This window comes from Pteropus medius, unplaced genomic scaffold (assembly GCF_902729225.1).
Source record: "Pteropus medius unplaced genomic scaffold, Ma_sr-lr_union100, whole genome shotgun sequence".
Taxonomy (NCBI): domain Eukaryota; kingdom Metazoa; phylum Chordata; class Mammalia; order Chiroptera; family Pteropodidae; genus Pteropus; species Pteropus medius.
In genome coordinates this window covers 120,805-146,237 of record NW_024349803.1, presented here as the reverse complement: position 1 = coordinate 146,237, position 25,433 = coordinate 120,805, and the positions used below count along the sequence as shown (strand labels likewise).

The following is a 25,433-nucleotide window of genomic DNA, read 5'->3' as shown; positions in this document are numbered from 1 at the left end:
CCCAGCTTCCAAGCCTGCCTTGGGTCCCCCAATCCTGTTTCCTTGCTCTGCAGGGAGAGCCTTGTGAACCATGTCCAGCCCTGTCCAAGCCTCAGGATGGGGATAGCCACGTGGTGGCCTTGCCTGGCCCTCCTGGCGAGAAGGGAGAGCCTGGGCCTCCAGGCTTCAGCTTGCCAGGAAAGCAGGTGAGTTTCAGGGCCTCTGGAGAGTGGATGCAGACAGGGCTCAAGAAAGTGGAGGGACCTCACCTGGGTCTCTTGGGTCCCTGGGCAGTGAGGAGTAGGTGGGAGTGTGTGGAGGGGTTAGTGCTTTGTCCCCAGAGAGAGCTGGCCTGACAGGCCTCTCTGCGCTTTGTCCTGGTACCAGATAGAGCTGGGTCCAAAGTCCAGCTCTACCTTTCACTAGCTCTTTGACTTGAGGAAGTTCTTTTTCTTTTCTGTGCCTCTGTTTCCTATGCTGTTGTAAAGCCTAGAAGTGGTGCGTGTGAAGTACTTAGCAGCAACACAATAGGTGTTTAGGAAATGTCAGGTCCCACTGTGGTGATTGTTATTATTACTGCTTTACTTATACTAACAAACACTGACAGTGTGCATGATGTGCCATGCACAGCTTCATGTATATTAGCCCATCTAATCTCATAAGAACCCTATGGGGTAGAAGCCTATGCTGTTTTATCATTCCTATTTAACAGATGAGGAAATGGGCCCAGAGAGGTTGAGTAACTTGCTCAGGGTCACACAGGCAGGAATCTGGCTCAAGTCTCTTCTCTTAATCTGTACAATATTCGTTCGCTCGGGTGAGAGCAGAAATTTTGGTCCGTTTTGTATACTGTTGTATTCCCTAGAGTCGAACACAGTGCCAGGTACATAGGAGCGTCCAGTATGAGTGAATGGGTGCTGGAAATGCTTTCTCCTCAGGGCAAGGCCGGAGAGCGTGGATTGAAGGGGCAGAAGGTGAGTGAGCTTCGGTGGGCATGGATGGGCACCACTTCCTCTCAGATGCCGTTTCCACCTGCTTTTCCTGCTCATTCTGTGCCCACTCTCTACGCCCTGCCCAACCCCAGGCCCAGCGAAGGGCTCTTGAGTGTCTGCAAGTCCCAGGAGGGCAGCCTGCTCACAGCTGGGTCACTTCTGGCCTCCTTGACCCTCCTCCTTACAGGGCGATGCAGGGAATCCTGGAGATCCTGGAATACCAGGCACCTCGGGGCAGCCAGGACTATCAGGAGAGCCTGGGGTTCGGGGCCCCGTGGGGCCAAAAGGTGAAAAGGTCAGTCAGGCAGGGGGCAATTTGTTACATGAACAAAAAGAAATCAGGCTGAGAGCTAATGAGGGGAAGGACTGCAGGGTCGGGCGTGAGCCTTAGAGGATGCCAGAAGCACTGGGCGGAGGCGCCTCAGCTCTTCCAGGCAGGGGGAAGAGCTGGGAGTGTCCGGGGCCTATTTTGATTTCCCAGGCTGAGGTGGGGGCAACAGAGGGTCAGAGCTCTCAGAGGGGCACAAAGATCCCCTTTCTGATGCCTCCTCCTGGCCTGGGTGCTCGCCCTGGCTCACCGGCTTCTGGCTGTGCCCATCTCTGACTAGGGAGATGGCTGCACTGCCTGCCCCAGCCTGCAGGGGACGTTGACCGACATGGCGGGACTGCCTGGGAAGCCGGGCCCCAAAGGAGATCCAGGCCCTGAGGGTGTGGGCCGGCCTGGTAAACCGGTGAGTTCAGGCTGCCTGCGCGCTAGTCCTTCCCTTCCTGGCCTTTTCTTTCCTCCTTTTCCCCTGTGGGACCTTTGGGCTACCTGTGTCTTTTAGGGCCAGCCTGGTTTCCCAGGAGTTCAAGGGCCCCCAGGACTGAAGGGTGTACAGGTAGGTGTGACTGTGAGGGGCCTGGGCTGCAGGTATGTGTGGGTGAGGGAAAGGGTGGAGAGAAACCTGGGTGCAATGGGCCTGGAGTGGGAAATGGAGATCAGCTACAGAGCAGGAAGAGAGTCAAGGCTGAGTTTAAGGAAGAGGGGCTAGGGCCGAAGTCAAGGGTGAATGAGGAATCTCAAGAAAAGGCTTGTCCTTCTGTTTCTTCAGGGAGAGCCTGGGCCTCCGGGAATGAGAGTTCAGGGGCCCCAGGTGAGTCTCCAGCCTTTCTTTTTTCTGCCTGTCCCCCACTGCCCCCAACAACACTTTCCTTAGCCAGCTACCCACTCCCGTCCACCCTGAAAACCACGGAGCTCTGCCCTCTCCCAAACTTTCAAGGGTACAGCTCTGGGATAGAGTCGTGCAGCAGCCTTGGCCTTGCTTCTGTTGGGGACCTTGGCTTTGACCTCTCTGACCCTCAGGGTCTCCTTGAGGCACTCTTCTGAGTTAGAGGTGTCAGACACGCCAGCCCAGATTATGTCGGCCAGTGGGGCAGGTTGGCTTGGGAAGTCGTGGCCCAATCTGCCTTTTCTGACTTACAGGGGGAGCCTGGAGCCCAGGGTTTGCCTGGCATTCAGGTATGTCTGCTTTGGGCCTAGAGGAGGCTGGCAGGGTAAGGGGCCGCTCTAGGATAAGGGATAACTAACTGTGTTTTTATCTGCAGGGGCTTCCAGGGCCTCGGGGACCACCTGGCCCTGCTGGAGCGAAGGGTACCAAGGTGAGCCTCTGCCCCCTTGGACACTAGGCCTGCAGGGCTTCAGAGTGCCCTGGCAGTGGCCACAGGGCACATGGGAGCTGAGAAATGCCTATCAGAGGGCTGCCCAAGACCTGGTCCGATGCATCTCCCCTGCTGGATTGCCCCGGCAACCTTTGTAACCTCTCTTCCCCAGGGATCTCCAGGGGTGAAAGGAGCCATTGGACCTGTGGGACCTCCTGGTGCCAGTGTCTCTGGGCCTCCGGTGAGAGTCTTTTCTGAGCTCCATCTGGGGGCGTTGCTGGGACCAAGGGCATTACTGCTGGGAAGAGAACATGGGGCCAACACTGCCTATCCCAGCAGCATGGGGGATGGAAGAAGAGAGGCCTCGGCCTGGCCCAGCCTCGGAGAAGGAAGACCCCACTGTTTTGGGGGAGGACCTGAATAATGACAATGCTGACCACCATTTTTTAAGCTGCGACTGTGCTGAGGCCCTGTGCTAAACTCTAAACAAACAGTGATTCACTTAATCCTCACAATAGCCCTGTAAGGGGACAGCTATTATTGTCCCTATTTCGCAGATAAGGAAACTGAGGGTTGGGGGTGAGGAGGCAGAGCCAGGACTTGAACCCAGGTTTGTCTGACTCAAAGTCCATATGTTGACACCGCCACCCCCATGTTAAGCCTTAGGGTCATTTAGGGGTCATCTAAACTGGTGGTGACCAATGGAGCTACCGACAATGTTGGAAATGTTCCATTCTGTATTGCCCAAGATGGCAGCCACTAGCACATGTGGCTCGTCGAGCACTCGAGATATAGTTAGTGTGACTGAGGAAGTAAATTTTAAATTTTGTTAAATTTTAATTAATTTAAATTTAAATAGCCACACGTGGTTACTGGCTGCCATCCTGAAGAATACAGCCCTCTCTAGACCAGCAACACTTCCAACCTCATCGCCCTCAAATGCCTCTCTATTACGGTCCCACCACCGATTCCCACGCTCTAAAAGATAGGTCTATTGAAAGAATTGCATAGATTAAATAATAATAAATGCATTTCCTCATTTTCATTCATCAAAGACCTGTATAATATAGTTAGCTCCTACTCTATGTGAACCCACAAGAATTTTGTGAGATGACATAATTCTAGCCTAAATCAAAGAAATGCAACCTTTTGCTCTGCCTGGGCCATGCCAGGTTGTGGGCAAATGTAGACTTTTTCTTGGGCTTTTGATAATGTTGAAAATAGCCCATATCTGCCCGTATCTTCATTATGGATACCCAGAGAAATTCTAGTTGTAGTTTGGGAGTGGTGGAATGGATTCCTTGGGATGGATTCCTCTCGAGGGTGCCCAGAAGCCCAGAGGGGCCAGGGACTTGGCCAGGTCCATGCACCAGTCTGTATCGCCCAGCAGAGCTGTACACTCAGGGTCTCTGACTGTCCCAGGGAGCCCCAGGATAAAGCAGAGGTAAAGATGAAGGTGGTCTTGGTTCTCAGGGAGCTTCAAGTCCTGGGCGTGAAGGTGATGTGTCCCATAGGAAGGCAGCCATCGGATGCTCCCGTGTGGCGGGCTGGCCCCGCCAGACCTCCTTCCCCCAGGCTGAATCTCATCCAGGAGCCTCCTCGGTCCTGGCCCCACACTCACTAGTTGGTGAAAGGAGAAAGCAGGGGCTCTGGGTCACACAGACCCGGTGGAGTCATGCTGCAGGTCTATTATAAAATTTCTTTCAGCCTCAGTTTTCTTGCCTGTAAAACAGCCCTGTGGGGCTGGGGGTGGGGATTCCATTCGATGTTCTCTGACAGATGCTTGGCCAGGTGTCTGACACCCAGAAAGTGCTCAGAAAATGCCAGTTTTCTATTTCCTTCCCTCTCTCCTTGTCTCCTGTGCTTCAGTCTCCTCCTCTAGAAAGTGGGCACTGGGAGATGGGCTCCAGGGGAGCCTGGTGCTGCTTCTGTTTGTCCAGTACCCTCCCTGCAGGTGGGCCGATGGCTGGCTGCTGTCTAGCCTCACCCACTGACCCTGGCCTCTCCCACTTCAGGGCGCTGATGGGCGGCAAGGACAGACTGGACTTCCAGGAGCCAGAGGGATGCCAGTGAGTACAGTGTCTCAGGGCAGCAGGAAGTCACAGCGGGCCCTGCCTCTGTATCCTTATTTACTCACCTCCCTGTGTGTCTTCCCTGCAGGGTGAAAAGGGATCTCAGGGAGAGAAGGTAAGTCCTACTACTCTGGGAAAATTAGCAGCCCGTATAGTCCCGCCACCCAAGGGATCCTATATACATAGTAGTGGCCCTGGAACAGAAGATGGGAACTGAGAAGTCATCCTTGTCTCTTTGTCCCCCACCAACTCTGGTTCCTGGGAGCAGAGACCCCAAATGCTCTCCCTATTTTACCTGGTTGCTGGCCCAGGGCTCAACCAAGATTCCCAGAAACCCAGAGAGCAGCCAAGGCCCTTCCTGTGTGTGTGTGTGTGTTGGGGGATTGGTGGGGGGCAGGGAGGCAACTGCATTTTCAAATGGGTGCTGAGTCAGAGGACAGGAGCAGGAACTGAGTCACAAAGGGCTGGTGTGAGGGACCAGGAGAGAAGGGCATGGAAGCCAGGCTGGGCTTATGGAAGGAGGGCTGCGACCAGGTCAGGCTGCAGCTGCATTGGAGGCAAGAATACCTTGGCGGCAGCAGGCGACGATGAAACTGCAGTGAGAGCAACAGCCGTTGTTCTCTGAGTGCTCCATACGCTAATCCATTCCAGCGTCATGTGGTCTGTCATGTGGTCTGTGCATTCGGTATTATTATCCCCACCTTACAGATAAGGATTGAGGTTCAGAGAGGTCCAAGGGATTGCCCAAGGGCACGATCATAAGAGGCAGATCCTAGATTTAAACCCTGGCCTCTCCAATCCCAAGAGCCCATGCTGCCTCCCAGATACCAGTTTCCGGAAGGTCCTCCATCCTTGCCCGCCTCTGACAAAGGCTCTTGTCTTTTCAGGGTGAACCAGGGGAGTGTTCCTGCCCCTCCCGAGGAGACCCAGTCTTCTCTGGAATGCCGGTAAGTGAAGCTAAGAGCCTTCCCCCCAGCCTGGGGGAGAGGCCCAGCTTCCCGCCATGGCCCAACATGCAAGAGCCCCCCAGGGCTTTGCACCCCGGCCAGCTGCCTCCCCATGCAGCCCTGCGCTTGGTGTGGACGTTGCCTGTAACCTCTCCCCTTCTTTTGCGACCCCTACTCCCACCCAGGGTGCTCCGGGACTTTGGATGGGCAGCTCCTGGCAGCCGGGCCCGCAGGTGTGTGTCGCTTGTCTCCTCTGTCTCTCTTGTCTGCCAGCGTCCCGTGGCTTGCCCATCTTCATACCTCTGCCCCCAGCGATGGGGCAGAGCTTTCTTCTGGGTCTGATTATTTCTTCTCTTTCTCAGGGTCCCCCAGGTATTCCTGGACCACCAGGCCCCCCTGGAATGCCTGGGCTACAGGTAAAGGGGGAAAAGAGAATGAGAATTTGGAAGGCAGCGTGGTAGGGCACATGGTCTGTGCTGGACCCTGAGTGTGCGTCTCCGTGCCCAGCACATACGCCTGCCATTTCTCACGCCTCTGTGCTCCTGCTCCCCAGAGTGGCCCAGAGGACCCACTGACCCTTAGGGCAGGCTGTGTGCACTCCTAGCCCCTTTTCGAGGAACATCATGTATGCTAGCCCAGGCACCCCACTGACACCCATGCCAGGCTCAGGCCTTGATCAGCTGTCAAGAACCCATATCTGGGTCAGATAAAAAAATTTTTACATCGGCATAGAGCTCCACTGTTTTGGAGCAGCGATTAGTATTTATTCGTGCAACAAATATTTTTGCACATCTGCTATTTTCCGGGCACTGTTTTAGATGCTGGTGACACAGCAGTGGACAGAAATAAAAATCCTTGCCCTCTTGGAGTTTGCATTCTAGTAGGGAAGACAGATGATAAGCAAGATAAGTAGCAAGTAGATAGCAATACGTGCTAAGGAGAAAGATAAAGCAGGGAGTGGGGGATAGAAAATGGGGGGAGGGCAGGGAAGAGAGTTGAGAAGTGACATCTGAATCTTTTCAGAAGATTCAAAAAGGGACATTCGAATCAAGACTTCAAGGAAACGAGGAGTGAGCCTGTGAGGGAGAGTATTCCCGATAGAGACAGCAGCAGGTGCAAAGGCCCAGAGATGGGAATGGGCCTGATGTGTTTGGGGGAAGAGCAGAGAGGCCAGAGATAGTTAGGGGAGAGCAGTAGGAGCTGAGATTGTGATTAGAGTGTGCGTTCGGAGCCAGGTAGCCTGACTTCGAATCTAAGCTCTGCTATGTGTTAGCTGTATGATGCTGGGCAAGTTACTTACCCTCCCTGTGTCTCAATTCCTTCATTTGTCAGGTAGAAATAATTACAGCATGTAGCTTATGGGGCTTTTGCTGGTTTTAAAAAAGTCAATGCATGTGAAATGTATAGAATTATGCCTGGCACCGAATGCTTAGAAGGCATTTGCCATCATTACAGTGATAACTACTATCGTTATTTTACATCCATGCCCTCATTCATTGGAGCCTTATGTCAACTCCAGGCGGAAGGTGGTCTCATCCTCAACTCACAGCTGGGCAAACCAAGGCTCTGAGGGGTGAAGAGTCTTGGCTGAGGTCACCTGGCTAGGAGTTGGTGGCGCTGGACTGGGCTTCCCAGTCCATAGCACTTTCTTCTCCCCTGCACTGCCTTTTAGGACAGTTCCCCAGTGGTTTGCACACCAGGCCACATTTTCCGGAGCTCCTTAGGAGACACAGACCGTGGCCAGGCTCCCAGCTCCTGAAAGAGTAATTCTTACCTGAAGAAGCAGAGCAGAATCACATGGAAGCTTTTTATACACTGTGTACTCCTCACTGCCCTGTTGATTTTGTAATTTTAAACACATATGTGTGTGGACACACACGCACACACACACACACACACACACACACATTGCTGATGGCAGCTTCCACTGAGAGCACAGCTTTCTCTGTCTTGTCCAGAGGCAGAAGTAGAGCCAATTCTGGATCCCCCATGGGCCTGCCGCACATTTACCAAATGTCCGGGCTTCCTGCTACACTGCCAGGACACAGGAATCTGTCTGCAGGGGGCTTGCAGTTTGCTTGGGGGAAGCATGGCAGTTATTTTAAAGTGATCCATTAACAAGCTCACGCTGATAGAGTGTGAACCCTGCCAAGACATGCTGGGGGAATGAGGATGAAAAGCGTGACTGCTGAGTCCGGTCCCAGGCACCAGAGTCTTCCTCCAGTGCCAATGCTGCAGACCAAGCTGAGGCTGCCACTAATTGGCACTTGCCCTGTGCCAGGCAGGGTGCAGGTCCTACTTGCCAGATTGTTTCCTGTAGTCCTTTCAAGAAAGGGAGGGCCCAGCAGCTGCCCTCTTCAGGTACAGAAACGGGCTCAGAGATAGACAGCACTTACTGCTCCAAGGCCACTGCTTGGTTATCTCGTGTAATCCTCACCTGTTTCACAGAAGAAACTGAGGCTCAGAGGCTAGGTAGCAGGTAGATAGTGAGTAGCGGACTGGATAGCTTTTCACCTCTACAGTAGAACCAAAGGTGGGTCATTTAGTTCTGGGAGGGCAGGAAAAGAAAATCACAAAGAGTCATTCTTGAAACTAACACACAGGCAACAGAGTGGTGTAGGGTTTGAACAATGATTTAGGGAATAATTATAACGAACAAGTTCAAGGTGTTTTCCCTTTCCCAAGGCACTGTTCTAAGCACTTTACCCTGTTGACTGATTTAGGATGCAGAATGAGCAGGGCTGGGTGACATGTGTGGCAGTGCAGGAGGGGCCAGGGAGGCTGACGCGGGGTCTGACACAGTCCCGGTCGAGCCGGGCCTGAAATAGGGTGGGCTGGGCAGGGAGAATGGCATGTTCCGTTGCTGGGAGCTGGGACTTGAAGGGAGGCCAACACTCAGAGCAGGCCAAGGAGAGCCCACGCAGGCAGAGCTGGGTGGGCAGCGGTGCATTCACCTAACACGTATTTAATGCATGCCTCCTCCATGGTGGACACTGGGGATTTAAAAGAGAATATACTCCCTGCCTCCGTGGAGTATTTAATATGCAAATATGCACCGTGAATCTGCAAGGGGAGCAAGGAGTCTGGACGTCAAGTATTTCATGAGCATCCCGCATGCCGGGCTCTGTACTAAGCTCCTTACAGCCATGGTCTCCTTTAAGCCTCACCCTAAACTATCCCTGTTTTATGGATAAGGAAATGGAAGCACAGAGATTTTTTTTTTTTCCCCTAAGTAACCTGCCAAAAGTTATACAGATAGCTGAGATTTGCACCTAGCTAGGTCTGACTTCTAAGCCTCTTCTTTGCTGGGTGTATGAATGTTCTGGGGAGTTTCTTTTGAGAAATGATGCTGAAATAGTGGTTAAGAAAGGAGTCGAAGCTGTGCTTTGCTTGTCCTGTGACCTTGGCAGTTACTCACCCTCTCTGAATTCTTTTTTTAAGATGGAGATAACACCTAGCTCGCCAATAGAATTGTGATGATTCAGTGAGGAAATATAGCAAAAGGACTTAGCACAGAAAGAAACAATAGTTACTTACTATATAGAAAACCCTCTGTCTAATGCTGACCTTTCTGTAACATGTGGGGAAAAAACTCCCTGTTGGACTGGTTTTGGGGGGTCACCCCTCTGGGCTTCCTCAACTTTACATACAAATGGTCTGGAGATTTTGAGCTAAGAATATGGGCTCTCACCTCTACAGGATGAAGGGAAGAGGCAGTGGGCATGGTGGGGATGCAACAGGGTGCCCTGTGAGCTAGGGAGGGGCGTCTACTCACTCGCCTGTCTTCTTGGCTGCAGGGAGAGCCTGGAAACAACGGCTTGCCAGGACAGCCCGGGCTAACTGCGGAACTGGTAGGTGCCGGCCAGGACTCACTGTGTAGCCCCCTTCCCAGGAAGGAGCCTGCCAGGCCAGCTCCCTGAGCTGCAGTAGGGGTCCCTCCAGTCTCCCGCTTCCGAAGCTGGGAGAAGCCTGGATGGCATGCGACTTCCCAAGGCTCCACTTGATGCCATAAGTCTCCCGCCTTCCTGTCTGTCTCTTGCAGGGATCCTTACCGATTGAACAGCACCTCCTTCAGGTAAGAGGGTGAGAGGGTAAGAGGGAGGGAGTAGGGACTGGCAAAGGTGGCGCTGCACAGAGAGAGCTGCAGACGGAGCTGTTTGTGGGCAGTGTGCGCTCCAAGCATGGCTCCGAGGGCCCAGAGTGGTGCCCGGCTTGTAACAGATCCTCGTCAGTATCTGCTGCATGAGTGTTTGAAGGAATACTGAGAAGGTACCCCCGTGGTGGATGTTGTTGACAGTTCCAACCCCAGAGCCCTCTGCCAGTGAGGCCCCGTATCCTCGTCACACTAGGGCAGAGCCCAGCAGCTTCTAGAGCGGAGTGGGGAGGGCGAAAGTGCAGTTGTGGGATCATCAGATCTGCTGCCAAGGTTATGTTCAATGATAATCCTGGATGGGGGCTTGGGAGCAGTCTTTGGCTCTCCTCTGGTTAATCCAGAAAGAATCTAGGAGGATATAGGATTGGAGAAGCAATTCAAATGGTGCAAGGGGACTTGGGGCCTGGTAAGAGAGTTGGCCTGTGCCAGGGCCTGCAGACAATGTCAAGATCACACCCAAGGGCTGTGGCTTGGTCTGGCCTCCCAAGTTGTGCAGAGATTCCTCTTGGGGACCAACGGTGACAAAACCCTTCTTTGCTCAGTCACCTCTGGAGATGAGACCTGAACTCTTCTGCCCTCCAGCTCAACGTCCTCAGGGGTCTCTCCTACAGCACCTTGGCCACCAGAGCCCCCCTGTCCTGGCCACGCCTTTCTAGCACTGGCTAGTCGATACCATGGACACCTGGTCAGGACAGAACATAGGGAGTGCCCGCCCTGCCCCTGCTCTGGACAGCAGATGTCTCCAGAAGCAGCCCGAGGTCAGGTTAACCTCCTGGCAGCAGTTATGTGTTAGGTCACAGTGGGGCTGTGGCAGTGAACCCCCAGTGGTTCTCCCCTAGGCTTCCGGCAGTCTGGGGTTCCCCCAGGTCCCACCCCTGAGTGAATGATTGTGTAGCTTCACCAGCAGGATTTACCATTTCTCCGTGTAACATTCCATCTGATGCTTTCTTCATCAAGTGCTCTGAAGAGGGCCCTAAGCAGGAATTAAATAATGTCTGGAGAAGGGGTCAGATGACATCCCAGGGGTGCTGACCAGGAGTCCCAGCCACCACATGCACCCACAGCCCGGAGCAAGCCTACGCCTGTGGACAGAGCGCCAGCTCTGGCCTCAGCAGACCAGAGTTTATCTAGTCCAGGCTCTCCCTTACCTTAGACGAGTCACGCTGTCTCTTTGAGTGTTGGCTTTCTCATCTCCACCATGCTTATAAGATGACCTCCCTTATTGCGCTGTCAGGGTTGAGTGTGACAATGTGCAAAGGCCTATTACGATGGCTGGCACATGGGTGCAGAGTAAATGACAGCCATCGTCATTGGGCTTTGCAGTGAACAGTGAAGATTGGGGAGGGGCTCCTGCCCGGGGGTCTGTGGACACCGCGCTGGGCCATGCGTAGACTCCAGGGCGTCTCCCCAGTCCTCTGAAATTATAGTCCAGTTTTCACCCGTCGGTTTTATTTTTCTGGAAAGAGGACTCAGAGCTTCTGTCAAATTCTCAGAGGGCTCTGTGACCCAGAGAGGTTAAAACCCCCAGGTAAGAGAGAAAGACTTTCTTGTCGGGAAGACTGTTAGGCCTAGCAAACTCGGAGTCTGTGACATCGGGATCTGCTGGGGAAGAGGGCAGGCTCCACCCCTGAGGGTGCCTGCAAAAGGCCTGGCTGCTCCTGCAGCTGCTTCCTTTGCTCCCTTGGGCGGCAAAGCTGGTGTTTGGAGCCGGCCTTTTCAGCCCAAATCCTTGTGGCATGTCCTCGCAGTGGGTGCAAGGTGCAGAAACAGCAGGGACAGATGGTCCCTCTGCGGGCCCCTCCGCCTCCTCCCACACGCCTGTCTGGAAAGTTGCTTTGGCTTGGCCCCACCAGAGCTTCCTTCTGGAGGAAACTTGAAGTCAGTGTTGGGATTGGGTCCCCTGAGGATGGAGCAAAGCTGCTGCAGGGATGTGGCTGGGGAGAAGGGAGAGCGTGGGCGGAGGACTGCCCAGGCTGAGTGCCCCGGCTGAATTCAGAGGGGAATTCTCCCATCTGGCCCATCCTGGCCTCAGACCCACGCCGCACTGCCTGTCCCTTTCCCTCCTCAGAGCCTCTGCGGGGACTGTGTCCAGGGGCAGAGAGCCCACCCAGCGGCCTTCCTGCAGAAAGGAGAGAAGGGAGACCAGGGCATCCCCGGCGTGCCAGGCCTTGACAGCTGTGCCCGGGTAGGGGGCTGGGCTTAGGGGTGGCCTTGGTGCAGGGAGAGCTTCCGGCAGCCTCACCTGACAGCCTCTCTTGTCCTCCGCAGTGCTTCGCGGAGCGGGAGCGCCCCAGAGCTGAGGAGGCCCGGGTGAGGGGGCCCTTGCCTTCTCTTCGCCCCCTGCCTTGAGCCCCACAGGGAGGGACCCTGACAGTTCACCCCCACCATCTCCATCCATCCACTCCAGGGAGACAACAACGAGGGAGAGCCAGGCTGTGCTGGAAGCCCCGGCCTGCCCGGTCCTCCAGGACAGCCAGGCCAGAGAGGAGAAGAGGTAAGACCAGGGGCTGGGCCCCAACCTTGGCAGGGCCCTGAGATGGCTGTCTCTACTAAGTGGCCCTTAGTTCCCGAGGACAGTTTAATTCCTGCCAAATGTCTTCTCGGGCCCTTAGTGGCTCCCCATCACTTGGGAGTCCTTCAGGGGCCTCCGAGGCCTTAGGTCAGCTGGCACCCCTTCCTGCTCTGACCTCACCTGCTCCCCTTACATACTGGCCTCCTTGGTGCTCTTGGTCCACGGGACACACTCCCTCTCCTGGCCTAGCTGCTTCCTCTGCCTGCAGCTCTCTTCTCTGGGGTTTGCTCCGTCACCCTTTCAGCCCTTTGCTCAAATATCACCTCCTCAGGGAGATGTTCCTGACCGCCTTCTCTAAAACTGAACCCCTCAAATCTTAGGACCCCCCCAGTCCCCCTCCCTGCATCACAGTCATCACTGTCGGACCTACTGTATATTTCCTTGATTTAGGACCAATCCATAGGTATCTACTGAGCACCAAATCATGTGTCAGCCCCTGTCCTTTTGTTACCGTCCACCTCTCCCCTAGAGCGTAAGATCAGAAGGCACAGATTTTTGTGTTTTGTTTATTGCTGCATCCCCAGCACCTGGAGCAGTGCCTGGTACATAGCAGCTGCTCAGTAAATTTTTTTTGGGTAATCGAATGAACTGAATGAAAGGTCGAACATCAGCTTTAACATCCTGCTTTGACATCAGCTGCCTGTCGACTCTGGCTGTGGTGAGCCGATGGTAGGAAAGCTGCTGAGACCCCAGGCTCTGTGGGGCCTGAGCCTCTTCATCCATTTCCCTTGGCTTCTTTTGCAGGGTCCGCCTGGCATGAGGGGCTCCCCAGGTCCTCCAGGCCCTATTGTAAGTATCTGTGGTTTCCTGGTCCACTTGAGAAGCTCTCAGAGGGGTCACAGGGCTCCAACACCATTTTGCTGCTTTGTCTTCAGGAAGCTGGGCAGGGCAGAAGGGGGAACTTCCACTGCCTGCTCCTTTCCCCGTCAGAGCATCTGTGGGGACTGCAGACTCCCACCACCAAATGCCCTGGAACTGGCCTGCTCTGCCCGCTCTGCCCTGGTCCTGCCTAGAAGAGGCCCTCGGGGGTGGCACCTGTGTTTCCCTTCCCCATCGTTGCTATGTTTTGCACAAGGGATCCAGGCTGCCGTGGGCAGGGGTCCTAGGCTTCTGAGTTGTGGTCTCCGCAGCCAGGAAAGCGTGTGGCGCCCTGGCCAGATCTCTCCATGCCCCTGTGACACCAGTTCCTACAGGGGCCAGGGGCTGAGATGGAGCTGCCCTCCATTGCTCTGTAGGGCCATTTCTAGGACAAGTCTACAAAGGCCAGACCAGGAGCATCCACCCTGGAGTCCTCTGTAGCGTTCATATGGCAGGAAAATAGAAGTGACTAGAAAAGACTGGAAGAACTGAAAAATGCTTTCTTTGGAGGAAAAATGGCTGGTGGGAGCTATCTTAGAACCAGGGAGCCACCCACCTGGGGGCCTGTGGAAGTCAGGTAACAGGCCTGAGGGGCTTCTAGCCCATTTAGACTCGGAAAGACTTGGGAAGGGCTGTTTGATTCTGGGGGCTGTTTCGTGTCTCTGCTTATGGCAGAGCCATTTTTCCTGGAGCCAAGGGGAGGAGTAGATACCTCTGGGCCAAGACTTCCAACGAATCTCCTTTCCAGCTGCCTTGAAATATTCCCGTGACCTCTCCCATGACCCCCTCAGCCCCAGACTGTGCCCCAGGGAGACTGTGCTTGTGAGATGTGACCTGCCTGTTTCTCCCACCAGGGCCCCCCAGGTTTTCCTGGTGCTGTTGGCTCCCCCGGATTGCCTGTAAGAACCTAGTGCTGCTCGACCTCCCCTTCCCCCACCAGCCAGGTCTCTGTGGCTTTTGCTTGTCTCCCTGTCACGCCCTCACCTCCATCCTGCGTGTTTGTCGTCGTCCCCCTGCAGGCATGGTAGCTAACGACACAGGTTCCCAGAGGTCCAAACAGCTTAGACATTCTCCCAGGCTCCGCCTTCTTCCCATTCTCCTTTCTCCCCCGTCTGCTTTCTCTCCCTCATCTCTCTTCTCTCCGCTTCCATTTCCCTTTCCTCTTCCACGATCACACATCACTCCTTAAAAAGACCTCTGGAGCTATTTCGCTTTCTTATTTTAAGCTGGTGCCTCTAGGGGCCTCTTTTATTCCTCCCTTTTCGTTTCTGCCTCCTGCTTCTCCCACCTTTGGTGTTGACTGAAGATTTGCTGAAAGTCATTCTTGGGGCCCTGCCAGGTACCTGGCACAGAGCCCAGCAGAGATGCCAAAGCTTTAGGGCCTCGCAGTGCAAGCTGGCACAGGTTTGCTGCCCTGCTGCTTGGCAGGGCTGTCCAGAAGCACCCTGGGGACCGAAAGGTGGCCATGCTTGCACCTTTCCCATCATCCTAGAGGAAACTCTCAGCTTCCTCCTCTTTCTTTCCTCTTCCTTGGCTCCAATCCCAGTCTGCTCCAAGGCTGGACCTGTGATGCCAGCCAGTTGGGTTTCTGGGTGTCGTGGGGCCCTGCCCCTCTGTGCCCAGTATCTTGGCCTGCTCCTTCTGCCCGGTGTCGTTAATTGCTCTGCCTTCGTCATCGTCACAAGTGTGTTTAAATCATCTGCATCCTCACTGTTGCTCCCTCCTGGGTCATGGACACTAACCTCTTGTTTGTCAGATTTTGTGTTCCCGGAGCCTGGCTCTTCTTCTCCCAGGCCCGGTGATGGAGGCCCAGGGAGCAGGGCCCCTCCTTGTCGCAGTTCCACTGTCCCCACGTCCTCATCCTGGCCAGACCTTGTCTGTTTCTGCTTGCTTGGGTGAAGGGGCCATATGTCCGTCTAGCCATCTCTCTTGTGTTCTGGAAAGGTTTGGGTACCATCTCTTGTGGGCAAAAGGGAGAAGGGGCAGACACAACCCCTTAATAGTGCGGTGAATCTGTGAAGGCCAGGGCAGGGAGTGAGGAGGGGCGGAGGGCTCTGGCTTCCATTGAAATTGATATCCCTTTCCACCCTGAAAAGTGATGGGGACTGCTCTGGAGGGAGCCTTCCCGTGTCTCTTCCCTGCATCCCTAAAAGAAGGTGATTTGGGCTGGGGTGGGGGGGACTTGGACAGGTAAGTGTCGGGTATCTAGTGATGCATTTTGGGGGGAGCATCACTCTAGGGACACTTCTCTTGACAGTTGCCCCTCAAGGGGAGCCCACATGTGTCACCTTCCTAAAGGTGCACCCCAGACAATTGCCACAGTAGGGCACACCAGTGACAGCCACCTGCCTGAGAGGTACCTTCTGGGAGTCACTCACCTTGGAGGCATATCTCTATAGTTACCTGTCTTGGGGGATGTGCTTCTGAGAGGCACCTATATAAGAGAATTTATACCTCCAACAGTTACCTTTGTGGGGCTCACTCCCTGTGGACATCTTGCTGGGGCTGTAGGGTAGCCACCAGCAACCCCTACCTCTGCCTGGAATGGGAACAGAGGCCACAGGGCAGGGGGCAGGAGTCAGGGGCTGGGCGGGGAATGCTCTCTCCTGCGGTTTCTCATGATTTTTCTCTCCAAGGGTCTTCAAGGAGAGCGAGGCCTCAGGGGCCTGACAGGAGAGAAGGGGGAACTGGTAAGAGGAAGCTGGCAGGGGTTGGAGATAGACGAAGGGCCCTGGGGAGATAGAGTCTGAGCCCCAGGGGTGACTGCTGTGTGGAAGATGGGAAGTGGACTCCTTTCGAAACTCTCTGCCCCTCGGCTCTGATTCCCTCAGTATGGGGGTCTTCATACCCCCTTAGGATCAAGGGAGGCCGGTCTCTGTAAGGGCAAATACCCTTGGCCCCTGGCTTCTACCAGTACCCCCGGGGGCTTTTACCTTCCCTCTGCCTGCAGCACTCAGCAGGTCCTTTCTGGTCCCCACTCCCTAGTCTTTGTCACTCCCTGTTCTGGGCCTTTTCCTGTGGCTCAGCTCCCAGGGTCCTGGTCAGGCTGGTGCTTGTCACCAGCCCCAGGCCTGAGGTGGCAGTCAAGACCTAGGGAACCTGGGCTTTGGGGAAATGGCCCATGGTGGTGGCTGTGCTGGGGTGGGCGGGTGCCTGCTGAGTGGGGGCTCCAGGCTTTCCGGCTTTGACCACTCTTTTGCCCCGGAAGGGGAAAACAGAAACATTAGGGAGCTGATCTATCATGTCTACTTTTCTTTGCAGGGTCCTCCAGGGCAACCTGGCTACCCAGGTGCCATGGGCCCCCCAGGACTGCCTGTGAGTAAGGGGACCTTGGTTCTGGGGTACCAGGGCCTTGGGGTGGTAGTCAGGACAGGACCAGGCTTGGACATCCCTTGGCAGGCTCCTTCCTTTCTAAGCATTTCAGCCCGTGCCTCTGCCAGGCCGTCCGTGCACAGCCCCTACTGTAAGTCCCTTTGGTATTGTGGCTTGGCCCCACCACTCTAATTTGGGAGCTCTCTACAGTTACTGCACTGAGAAGCCAGGACCCGGCGAGACTAAGATCTGCTTCCGGGGGAGGTTGAGAGAGTTGGAAGGACAGCACAGAGGTGCCACCCCATACAGGAGCCTGCCGGGCGGGCATGTACCCGCTTCCCACTGAGAGCCACAGTGGTGGGTGAGGAGCAGCCGACCTCTCTCCTCCCCCAACTGTCTGTGTGCCAGCTGTAGTCTCCACCCCTCACATTAGCACTGTGATGAGCGGGCCGCGGGGCTAATTCCACTCTCTCTCTTTGCTTGCTTGTCAGGGCATCAAGGGAGAGCGTGGCTACACTGGGCCCTCGGGAGAGAAGGGAGAATCGGTGAGTCTGAGTCGCAGCTTAGCGCGGGGGCAGGCGGGAGCCTTCAAAGGGAGCTGATCCCTGCCCACCGCCTCCACCTCGGCCTCCACCACCACCGCTAGAGATTTTCCCAGAAGCCTGTGATGGGAGGACATGACCCCTGCTTCCCTGTCCCCTGAGTCACTCCAGCTCCGGCTCAAGCAGTCAGCACAGACTGGTGGCTGCGGAGGCAGGAGCGAGCGTGAGGAGGATCCCAGCAGGATTATTGGAGCCCACGGCCCAGGCCGCCGAGGGGAGGGGGACCAGGAAACTGCCCCCAGCCCAGCAAAGGCAGGCTGGAAGGGGCAGGCCAGAGATGGCCAGGCCTGGGTTCTAGACCCAGCTCAGCCACCTGGCCTGTTTGCTGCAAGCCCGGAGCCACCCTTTGCAGAGCCAGGCCTTCACTGAGCTCAGGACCTGAGCTGCTGTCAGATGAGGACACTGAGGCTCACGTGACGCAGCTAGTTAGTGAGTTAAGGTGGAGCTGACACTCGTCCTGGAATGTGTTTGTGATAAACTTCCCAAACTTTAGCCTACCCTTCCTCCTTGCCCTGTAGGCGAGGCCCCAGTGGGTGCGGCAAACCCTGCCGTGCATTCATTTAATACCAAATATTTCACATGGGCCTGCTGGGCGCCTGGCTCTGAGGGTGCAATTGCATCCGTTGTCTTCATGGAGCTCACATTCCAGTGGGGGAGGCAAGGAACAGATGAATAAACAAATACATACAAATTATGAGAAGTAAAACCAATGGAGAAAATAGGTAAAGGGCTTGGGCCGTGTGTAGGGTGCTGTGAGAGGAGGGTCAGGGAGGCCTCTGAGGAGGCGGCATTTGGGCTGAGCCCTGGATGGCGTCGGGGAGGGGGACACATGGTCGTCTGTACTGGGGACTCCCAGAGGGAGAGGCCATGGGTTGGGGCGCTGAAGATTTCTTGGACGATTTCAAGAGACCTAGAAGGGGTCTGAGAATGGTGGGAAGTCTAGGTCTATGGGACAGCCGTGCAAAGGCCCCGGGTGTGAATGCCTAGAGTGTGTTTAGGGCACAGCGGCTGACTAAGCAAGGCAGAAGATGAGAAAGGGAGAGGGAAGTGAAGCCGGAAGGGTGATTGGTACCGGATCACAGAATGCCCCGAAGCCCAGCGCCGGCGGAAGGCATGCCCCTCATTCAGTTGGCAGAGGGGAGCTGCGAAGGTTTTGGAGAGAGAGAGCTGTGTTGAAGAAGTGAAGATGGCAGCCAGTTGCTGGCTGAGTCGGAATGAGCCAGGAGGTGGCAGGACTAGTTAAGAAGTTGGTTCAGTCGCTTAGGCAAGAGAGGAGAAGCCTGAACAAACCAGGGAGAGGAGTCCTGCTGGCTTAGGGGGTCTTCTTACCACATCACCTGCCTCTGCTCTGTGCCCCTGTCCCCTGCCCCACCCCCTCATTGCCTATCCCCTCCAGTCAGAGTGACTGATTCTGCTCTTTTGTGTCCCCAGGGCCCACCAGGATCTGAAGGCCTCCCAGGTCCCGCAGGACCAGCGGTGAGGGAGGGCGGGACAGGGAGATGTGGACATGGGGACCCCTGATACTGGTCCTGCCCCAGGACTTGAGGGGAAAGAGATTGAGTTCAACTGCATTGTTGTCCGTGGTGACAGGGTCCCCGAGGAGAGCGAGGACCCCAAGGGAACTCGGGTGAGAAGGGTGACCAGGTAAGTGACAACTGGGACCCAGCTAGCTGTCCTGACCACAGTGGATGGCTGGGGGTGGGCAGTGAGGGGTAGGACCCTCTCGTGTGGAGGGGTGACCAGCTCTCGTCTCCCAGTCCCCATGCATCTTGAGTTGTGACCTCCCACCTCATGCCCAGAGCCTCACCTGCTGGCCATCTTAGGCAGAGTGGAAAGCAAGGCCCCACGGATAGAAGCAACTCTTTCCGCCTGGGTGGCCAGGCACGGGAGAGGAGGTGGCACAGCAAACTGTCTCTTGCTTCTTCCCCTAGGGATTTCAAGGCCAGCCAGGCTTTCCAGGCCCGCCGGTGAGTGAAGATACAAAGCCAGTTCTGTCTGATGTGATCCCATCTGGGAGGGGCAGGCCTGACCAAGCCAGGCTGGACAAGATGGGCCTGGAGAGGGGAGGGAAGAGGCAGGGGAGAAACGGCCTGGGTGTCCAGGCCTGATTCCAGAAGCCAGGACCTGGAGGGCAGAGCCTCCTGGGTGGGCCCCAGCCCAGCAGGCCCGCCAGACTCAATGCTCCTGGGTGGTGTTTCTAGAAAGCATCAACAACAGTGAAGCACACACAGCAGGAAGAAGGAAGGGGAGCTCCCCCTTCAGACCCATGCTCATTTCCACCTTCTCCTTTGTTGATATAGGGTCCCCCTGGATTCCCAGGCAAAGAGGGAGCCCCTGGCCCACCCGGCCCCCAAGCAGAGAAGGTGAGCAGAACCCCATGTTGGCCACAGTCACAGATCTGGGCTATATGGCTCTCAACCCCTGTCCCACCCCCAGCAGCAGGCCTTTGGAAATTCAAGGACTTCCTCGATTACATCAGGGAGGGGAAAGGGGAGGGCTCCAGGATGGCCCCAGCAACTCCCTTACCAGCAACAAGGCCCCGGGACCACGCAGTAGGCTCCTAGGGATGGCAGCTGGGCCTAGAACACCTGCCAGCCTGTGTGCGGCCAAGGAACCCACCTGATGGAAGAGGGTGGGTGGGGAGGAGGCGGAGGGCTATAGTGAGAGGTGGGTGACTAGGATGTGACAGGCCAGCCCAGGCCAGCTTCATCTTCCTAAGCGGGAAGGAGGCAGGGGAGATTTGAGATGGAGGAAGCTCGCTGAGACTGGAAGCCCCACAGCAGGAGGAGCTCTGGGCATTTGCCTTCTAGGTCTGACAATAGTGGGAAGAAATCAACCTGGAGGGCTTATCCACGAGTGCCAAAGAGGGCCCTGTGGCCTGGCAACAAGTTTGGAGAGCCCCCACACTGGCTACCCTCGGCTTTGGCTTGCTAAACTGCCTTGGTCTGGGGGTTGATGTCCCTGTCTCAGCCCAGTCTCGAGGCTCCCGAGATGCAATGGGTGAGTGATGTAATGAGGCCCTAGAGTTGACTGCGAGCTTGGATCAGGTTGATCATGGCCCAGAGAGAGGCCTACGCCCTCGTGGGGAGCCCCTTTCCTCTGGAAGCACACATAGCACAGCCTCTTAGAGCTGGAAGGGACTTACAGAAGGGCCGACTTGGTCTAACTACTCACTGTTTGGGTGAGAAAAGGAGGCCCAGAGTGGCTGAGGCATCCCAGGGGCACACAGCAAGTCAGAGACAAAGCTGAGACTTCCCTCCCAGCCCAGGAGAGCCCCCAGGCCCTTGGCTACCTCCCTGAGCCAGTGCTTACTAGCCATATTTGAGGCTGTGGTGGGGGCCACCTTCCTTCCCTTCTCTGTGAGGGACCTGGTGGCAGCCCCTGCCAGAGTCCTCTGTCCTTGCTCTGTACTCCAGGGCAGCCTGCTCTCCTTAGGTTGGTCATTGCAGAGCATCCCAAACCTCTGGCCAGTGGTTCTCACTCCCAACTCCCTGTGGGGCTGACATTTCTTGTGGCTATGCTGACCCCTCCTGGTTGTAGGTGGCATTGCAATGCCACCCAGAGCTCTTTTCCCCACTCTGTGGGGGTCTCTCTCTAGCTGGATCCCTTCCCTTCGGCCACCCCCATAGCCAGTGCTCCAGGGTAGCCCCCTTCTCCCCACTGGAGAATGCAGCAGCCTTCCCCACTGAGCTGACTTCCTCCCCTTCCCTTACCCTATAAGCATTCTAATTCACATGTCTGTTCTCATCACTCCCCTACTTAGAACTTTCAATGGCTCCCCAGTGCCGGTAGCAGCAGTTTTCAGACTTTATTTTGCAGTCCCCAAGCCTTTCCATCATACAAAAGGTCATGTGAACACTCAGTCTATAAAACAGATACAAATGGAGCTGCTCTGGCTAAAGCAAGTATAGGGAGTCCTGGAGTCCCACCCTCTGGGCCCCCACTTCAGGCCCTCAGGGCTCTGAGAAGTACAGTTTGAAAATCACTAGTCTCTTTGATAAAGTTGAGCGTGGCATTCAGGGCCCACCCCCAACCAGGCTCTAACTCCTTTAGCCTCCTCTTTCAATCCACCCATCACATGGGCTCCCCAGACACCCCGGCTAGGCCAGGCATGGGACCACTTCCAAATCCTCATCCTTCTCTGAAATTCCACGTGGCATTCCCTTTTCTCCTCCACCTGTGCAAACCGCAGACATCCTGCAGAGTCTAACATCTGGTGACTCTTCCGTGGCACTTTCCCTGGCCCTGGCTCGAGTCAGCCACTCTGTCTTTTGAACTCCTATAGCCCCTTATTCACACAGAGCACACGGACTGTTGCATTGCCCCTGATTGTAGGGCCTGTGACCCTCATGGGACTCTGAGCTCCTTAGGGACAGGGGCCACCCTTTTTCCATCTGGGGGAATCAGAGGCTATATAGTACTTGGTACCTTGTTGAGACCCAAGTGAGTTGAATGCCTTCAGTTAGCGCGTGCTGCTGAGCCAGCACCATGCCAGCCCCTGATCAGCCCTGAAGAAGGTGCTGGACTGAATAGACTCGGGGAACAGTGAGGAAAGTGGGGTACTTTGCGAATGAAGACAGAGCCTCCTGGGAGAATGGTGTGTCAAACCTATCCAGTTAGAAGCCAGCTGTCCTGACTTCCAGTAGTCACCGAACCCGTGGCCCAGGGTCTCCGGCATGGGGTGAGGGCCTGCTGACTTTGTTGGGGGGCTTGTTTCCAGGGCAGTGAGGGGATTCGAGGCCCATCAGGCATGCCTGGTCCCCCTGGGCCGCCAGGACCTCCTGGGATTCAGGTGAGTGTGTACCCTCTTAGGCTGACAGGCGTGGTATGTGTGTGGGGGCACGTGCGTGCACAAGTGTGTGTTTGGCAGGGCTGAGAGTTGGGTGAGGGGTGGAGAGGGTGGAGGCGCTGGGTCAGGCCTCCCCACTCCGAGAGTTCCAGCATGGCCATGCAGAGACTTTTTTTCCTGTTTCTAGGGTCCCGCCGGTCTGGATGGTCTGGATGGGAAGGACGGCAAGCCTGGCCTGCGGGTGAGATGATGGGCCGGGGAGGGCAGCCCCTTCCTTTTAATTCCTTTTCCAAGAGCCGAAGTCAAGGGAACCCTGATAAAGGGAACTGAAGTGGCCCCCCACCTCTGTCAAGGGTGCCCATGCCTTCCTTCTGTCTGCCTTTCACCACACCCCACCTGCCTGATGGAACCTTGGTTTCTCAGTTCTCCTGGGAGCTTAACCAGCTTGGATGAGCTTGGCCTCACAAAAGGCAGAACAGCGAAGGGAGTAAATTTCTATCTAGAAACTTAGGCAGCTAAAGAAACCTCAGGGCCCCACTGGGCTGGGTGCTCAGCTTGGGGCTTGTGCAGGCAAAATGGGCCTGAGCTGCCACAGAGGCATAAGGAACCCAGACCCTAGCCCTGTCCAAAGCTCCCATTGTCTGGAATCAGAGGTTCCTAGCCTGTGAGTGGGAAGATTAACCCGAGTGACCCAAATAGGCTGATGTCAGAAAGAACCAGGCTACAGACATAGAAGAATTCAAACGGGCCTTGATCCTTGGGTCTGGTTTTGCTGGGGAATCTGAAAGGGCTGGGACCATTGCAAAGGGCGGAGCATCTAGATTGACCCCCTTCTGTACCCAAAAGAAAGAAAACTGAGGTTGAGAGGGGCTGGGATTCACGCAGGGGCCACAGCCAGTCAGAGGCTATGCCCAGCCTGGTGTCTTCCTTCAGCTCAATATAATATCCCTCCATCCCAGGAGAGCTGGAGAAGGGAGAACACAATGGTGAATGAGTTGGGTGGGTACAAGCTGGATGAAGCTCTTGTCTCAATGACCCTGATCTCTTTCCCTAGGGGGATCCTGGTCCCGCCGGCCCGCCTGGACTCATGGGACCCCCAGTAAGTTGAGCTGCAGGAAGGAGCTGGGAGGTGGGAGGTGGCGAAGCTGAGCAGGTACAGCTCCGCCTTGGTGGGTGGGGCAGCTCGGCTCCTCCCTGGATGGATCTGATTTGTTTAACCTGAGGAAGGAGGAGTGGGACTAAGCCTCTGGTTGAGGCGAAGGACGTTGCAGCTCCCTGTTTTTTTTCCAGGGCTTCAAGGGGAAAACAGGACATCCTGGCCTCCCAGGGCCAAAGGTAAGGGCCTGGTGACCTTTGCAAGCAGGTCTTCTCCGCTCTCCTCGAAGCCTGACGCCAGGCAGATGTGGCAACCGAGCCAGAGTGGAAGTGCCACCTGACCCTTGGCTAAGATGCCATCCCAGCATCTAAGCCTCCTGAAGCCACTGGTGCCTGGCAGACTGGGTCAGGGTTTTACTTGTATATCAGCCTCAGGGCATCCGAGAGCCTCTGGCTAAAGGTGGCACAGGTGGCAGGACCCCTCTGATGTGGGGTCAACTTGGCGAGGTGGGGGGAGCCAAGTGGAGATCTAGTGAGCTCCAGTGGCCTCTCTCTCTTCCAGGGTGACTGTGGAAAGCCAGGTCCCCCAGGCAGCAGTGGTCGGCCCGGAGCGGAGGTAAAGGCTGGGGGTCTATACGTGCGGCTGAGTCAGAGATGCAGCCCCTTCCTCCTTGACCCTCTCGAGGAGGTTTTGCCCAACACTGCATATCTTGACCTTCTCTCTCCTTAAGAGTTGTAACTGGCCCCCCTGTGTACAGGCCGTTGGGTCACTAGCCTTCTCAGGCTGGGGGCTCTGCTTTCTCTCTCCAGCAACATGCCTGGGCAGGGCTGGTGCCTCAGGCCCTGAAAGACTTAGGCCTGGAGCCAGGGCTCAGCTCGGCTCCTTGGACCATCGATATCCCACCTGCTCTGCTCAACCCTCTCCCACTAACAGCTCCACATAAGTCTGTTTCTGTGTTGTTTCTTCTTTTTCTCTTGACTCCTTCAGGGTGAGCCTGGTGCCATGGGACCCCAGGGAAGACCCGGCCCCCCTGGCCACGTTGTGAGTTCACTGTTTTTGCCTCTGCCTCTGTGAGAGTTAGGATTCCATGAGGGCTGGGTGGTGGTGAACAAGGTGGTGATGACCTAAAAGAACTCACCACAGAAGCGGCCCCAGCCATGCAGAGCCATAAGGGGCTTTGGGCTCACCCAATCCAGTGGTTCCCAGGCTTTTTGCCGTATTCTTATTTTTCTGGGTACATTCAAATTTACTGGTCAAACAAAGATCATTCAGTTATTCAACAAATAATTTTTGAGCAACTGCTCCATGCCAGGCACTGTTCCAAGCACTGGACTAAGGTCGTGAGCAAGATGGACAAGGTCCCTGATCCCAGAGCTTCCATGAAGGCACAACAAACAAATGTGGAAGCATCAGGCAGGGATGCAATGTCACAGGGAGGGACTGGGAGGTGACTTTAGAGGAAACTTTGGCAAGAAGGAGCCAGATGTCCAGCAGTCTGTGGGAAGAGCATCCAGGTCAGAGGCGAGGGACAGGTGATGCAAAGACTCTGAGGCAGGGAGGGGCTTGGTATGTTTGGGGAGCCCCAAGGTCAGCGTGGCTGGAGTAGAGTTCAAGGGTGGTGTGAGTGGGAACCAGAAGGTTGAGCTCAGACAGGACATGATGCAGATGGTGAAGGACCTTGGAGGCATGGCGTGTGCGTGTGTGTGTGTGTGTGTGTGCACGCGCGCATGCACACACGCCAGTAGGAGAAGATATATCACGGGAGGCTTTTCGGCCATGGATGGAAGGTGGTGGCAGAGCAGTGAGTGGACAGGTCTGGCATGTGTTTGGAGGTAGAGGACTTGGTGCAGCAGGGAGCAGTTTTTAAAGAGTGCCTCCTGCTTGCGGCTTGGGCAGCTGGGTAAGTGGGTTGTGTGTATTTACTGAGACAGAGCAACTTGGAGAGGATATTTATTAAGCAATAATGGATTTCCCGTCTACTTTACTCATCAGTAACATAGATGACTGCCAATGGGTGCCTTTGATCAGTGTGACGGCGCCAAGCTGGTGGAGTTCCAGAGAAAAGCAAATGCACTGGCATTTTATTGCAGCCCTATTGTGGCTGCTTGTACAGTTTCCAGGAGGCTTTTGGAAATGTTATAAATAGTTCATGACCAAAAAACAGAACTCTTAGGTCCTCATCACTATTTTTCTGAACTCAAGGGGGTCCAGAGGCCCCTGATTGGGGACCCCAGGTCTAGTTTGGTTCCCCCTCATCTTACAGATGAAAGAAGGAGTCACACACTCTGAATTGTATCCCCACTGGAGACTTACTGGGGGGCTGGGGACCAGAGGGGCACAGGGCCCCTCTTCTCACCTCCGTCCATCCAGCCACCTGCTGTGTGCCGGTCTCAGTGCTGGGCATTCCTGACTCAGAGACC

General features: G+C 55.4%; 1 protein-coding gene across 8 annotated transcripts in view; it reads left to right on the top strand.

The window, feature by feature from the left end:
• COL16A1 (collagen type XVI alpha 1 chain) overlaps positions 1-25,433 on the top strand; it is a 49,192-nt gene that overhangs the window by 16,811 nt on the left and 6,948 nt on the right. For 5 of the 8 annotated variants that reach the window (XM_039836866.1, XM_039836863.1, XM_039836865.1 and 2 more), the window contains 34 exons: positions 54-185; positions 918-953; positions 1,159-1,266; positions 1,580-1,702; positions 1,799-1,852; positions 2,066-2,107; positions 2,437-2,472; positions 2,559-2,612; positions 2,785-2,853; positions 4,628-4,681; positions 4,773-4,799; positions 5,572-5,631; positions 5,817-5,864; positions 5,994-6,047; positions 9,429-9,482; positions 9,674-9,706; positions 11,853-11,969; positions 12,053-12,094; positions 12,192-12,278; positions 13,101-13,145; positions 14,069-14,113; positions 15,851-15,904; positions 16,476-16,529; positions 17,018-17,071; positions 18,560-18,604; positions 18,719-18,772; positions 19,060-19,095; positions 19,429-19,491; positions 21,849-21,920; positions 22,105-22,158; positions 22,972-23,016; positions 23,208-23,252; positions 23,575-23,628; positions 24,001-24,054. In XM_039836866.1, coding sequence (XP_039692800.1) covers positions 54-185; positions 918-953; positions 1,159-1,266; positions 1,580-1,702; positions 1,799-1,852; positions 2,066-2,107; positions 2,437-2,472; positions 2,559-2,612; positions 2,785-2,853; positions 4,628-4,681; positions 4,773-4,799; positions 5,572-5,631; positions 5,817-5,864; positions 5,994-6,047; positions 9,429-9,482; positions 9,674-9,706; positions 11,853-11,969; positions 12,053-12,094; positions 12,192-12,278; positions 13,101-13,145; positions 14,069-14,113; positions 15,851-15,904; positions 16,476-16,529; positions 17,018-17,071; positions 18,560-18,604; positions 18,719-18,772; positions 19,060-19,095; positions 19,429-19,491; positions 21,849-21,920; positions 22,105-22,158; positions 22,972-23,016; positions 23,208-23,252; positions 23,575-23,628; positions 24,001-24,054 — 2,004 coding nt within the window. The remainder of the gene's footprint in view (positions 1-53; positions 186-917; positions 954-1,158; positions 1,267-1,579; positions 1,703-1,798; positions 1,853-2,065; positions 2,108-2,436; positions 2,473-2,558; positions 2,613-2,784; positions 2,854-4,627; positions 4,682-4,772; positions 4,800-5,571; positions 5,632-5,816; positions 5,865-5,993; positions 6,048-9,428; positions 9,483-9,673; positions 9,707-11,852; positions 11,970-12,052; positions 12,095-12,191; positions 12,279-13,100; positions 13,146-14,068; positions 14,114-15,850; positions 15,905-16,475; positions 16,530-17,017; positions 17,072-18,559; positions 18,605-18,718; positions 18,773-19,059; positions 19,096-19,428; positions 19,492-21,848; positions 21,921-22,104; positions 22,159-22,971; positions 23,017-23,207; positions 23,253-23,574; positions 23,629-24,000; positions 24,055-25,433) is intronic. The other 3 variants (XM_039836870.1, XM_039836868.1, XM_039836869.1) reach the window with 2 other exon arrangements.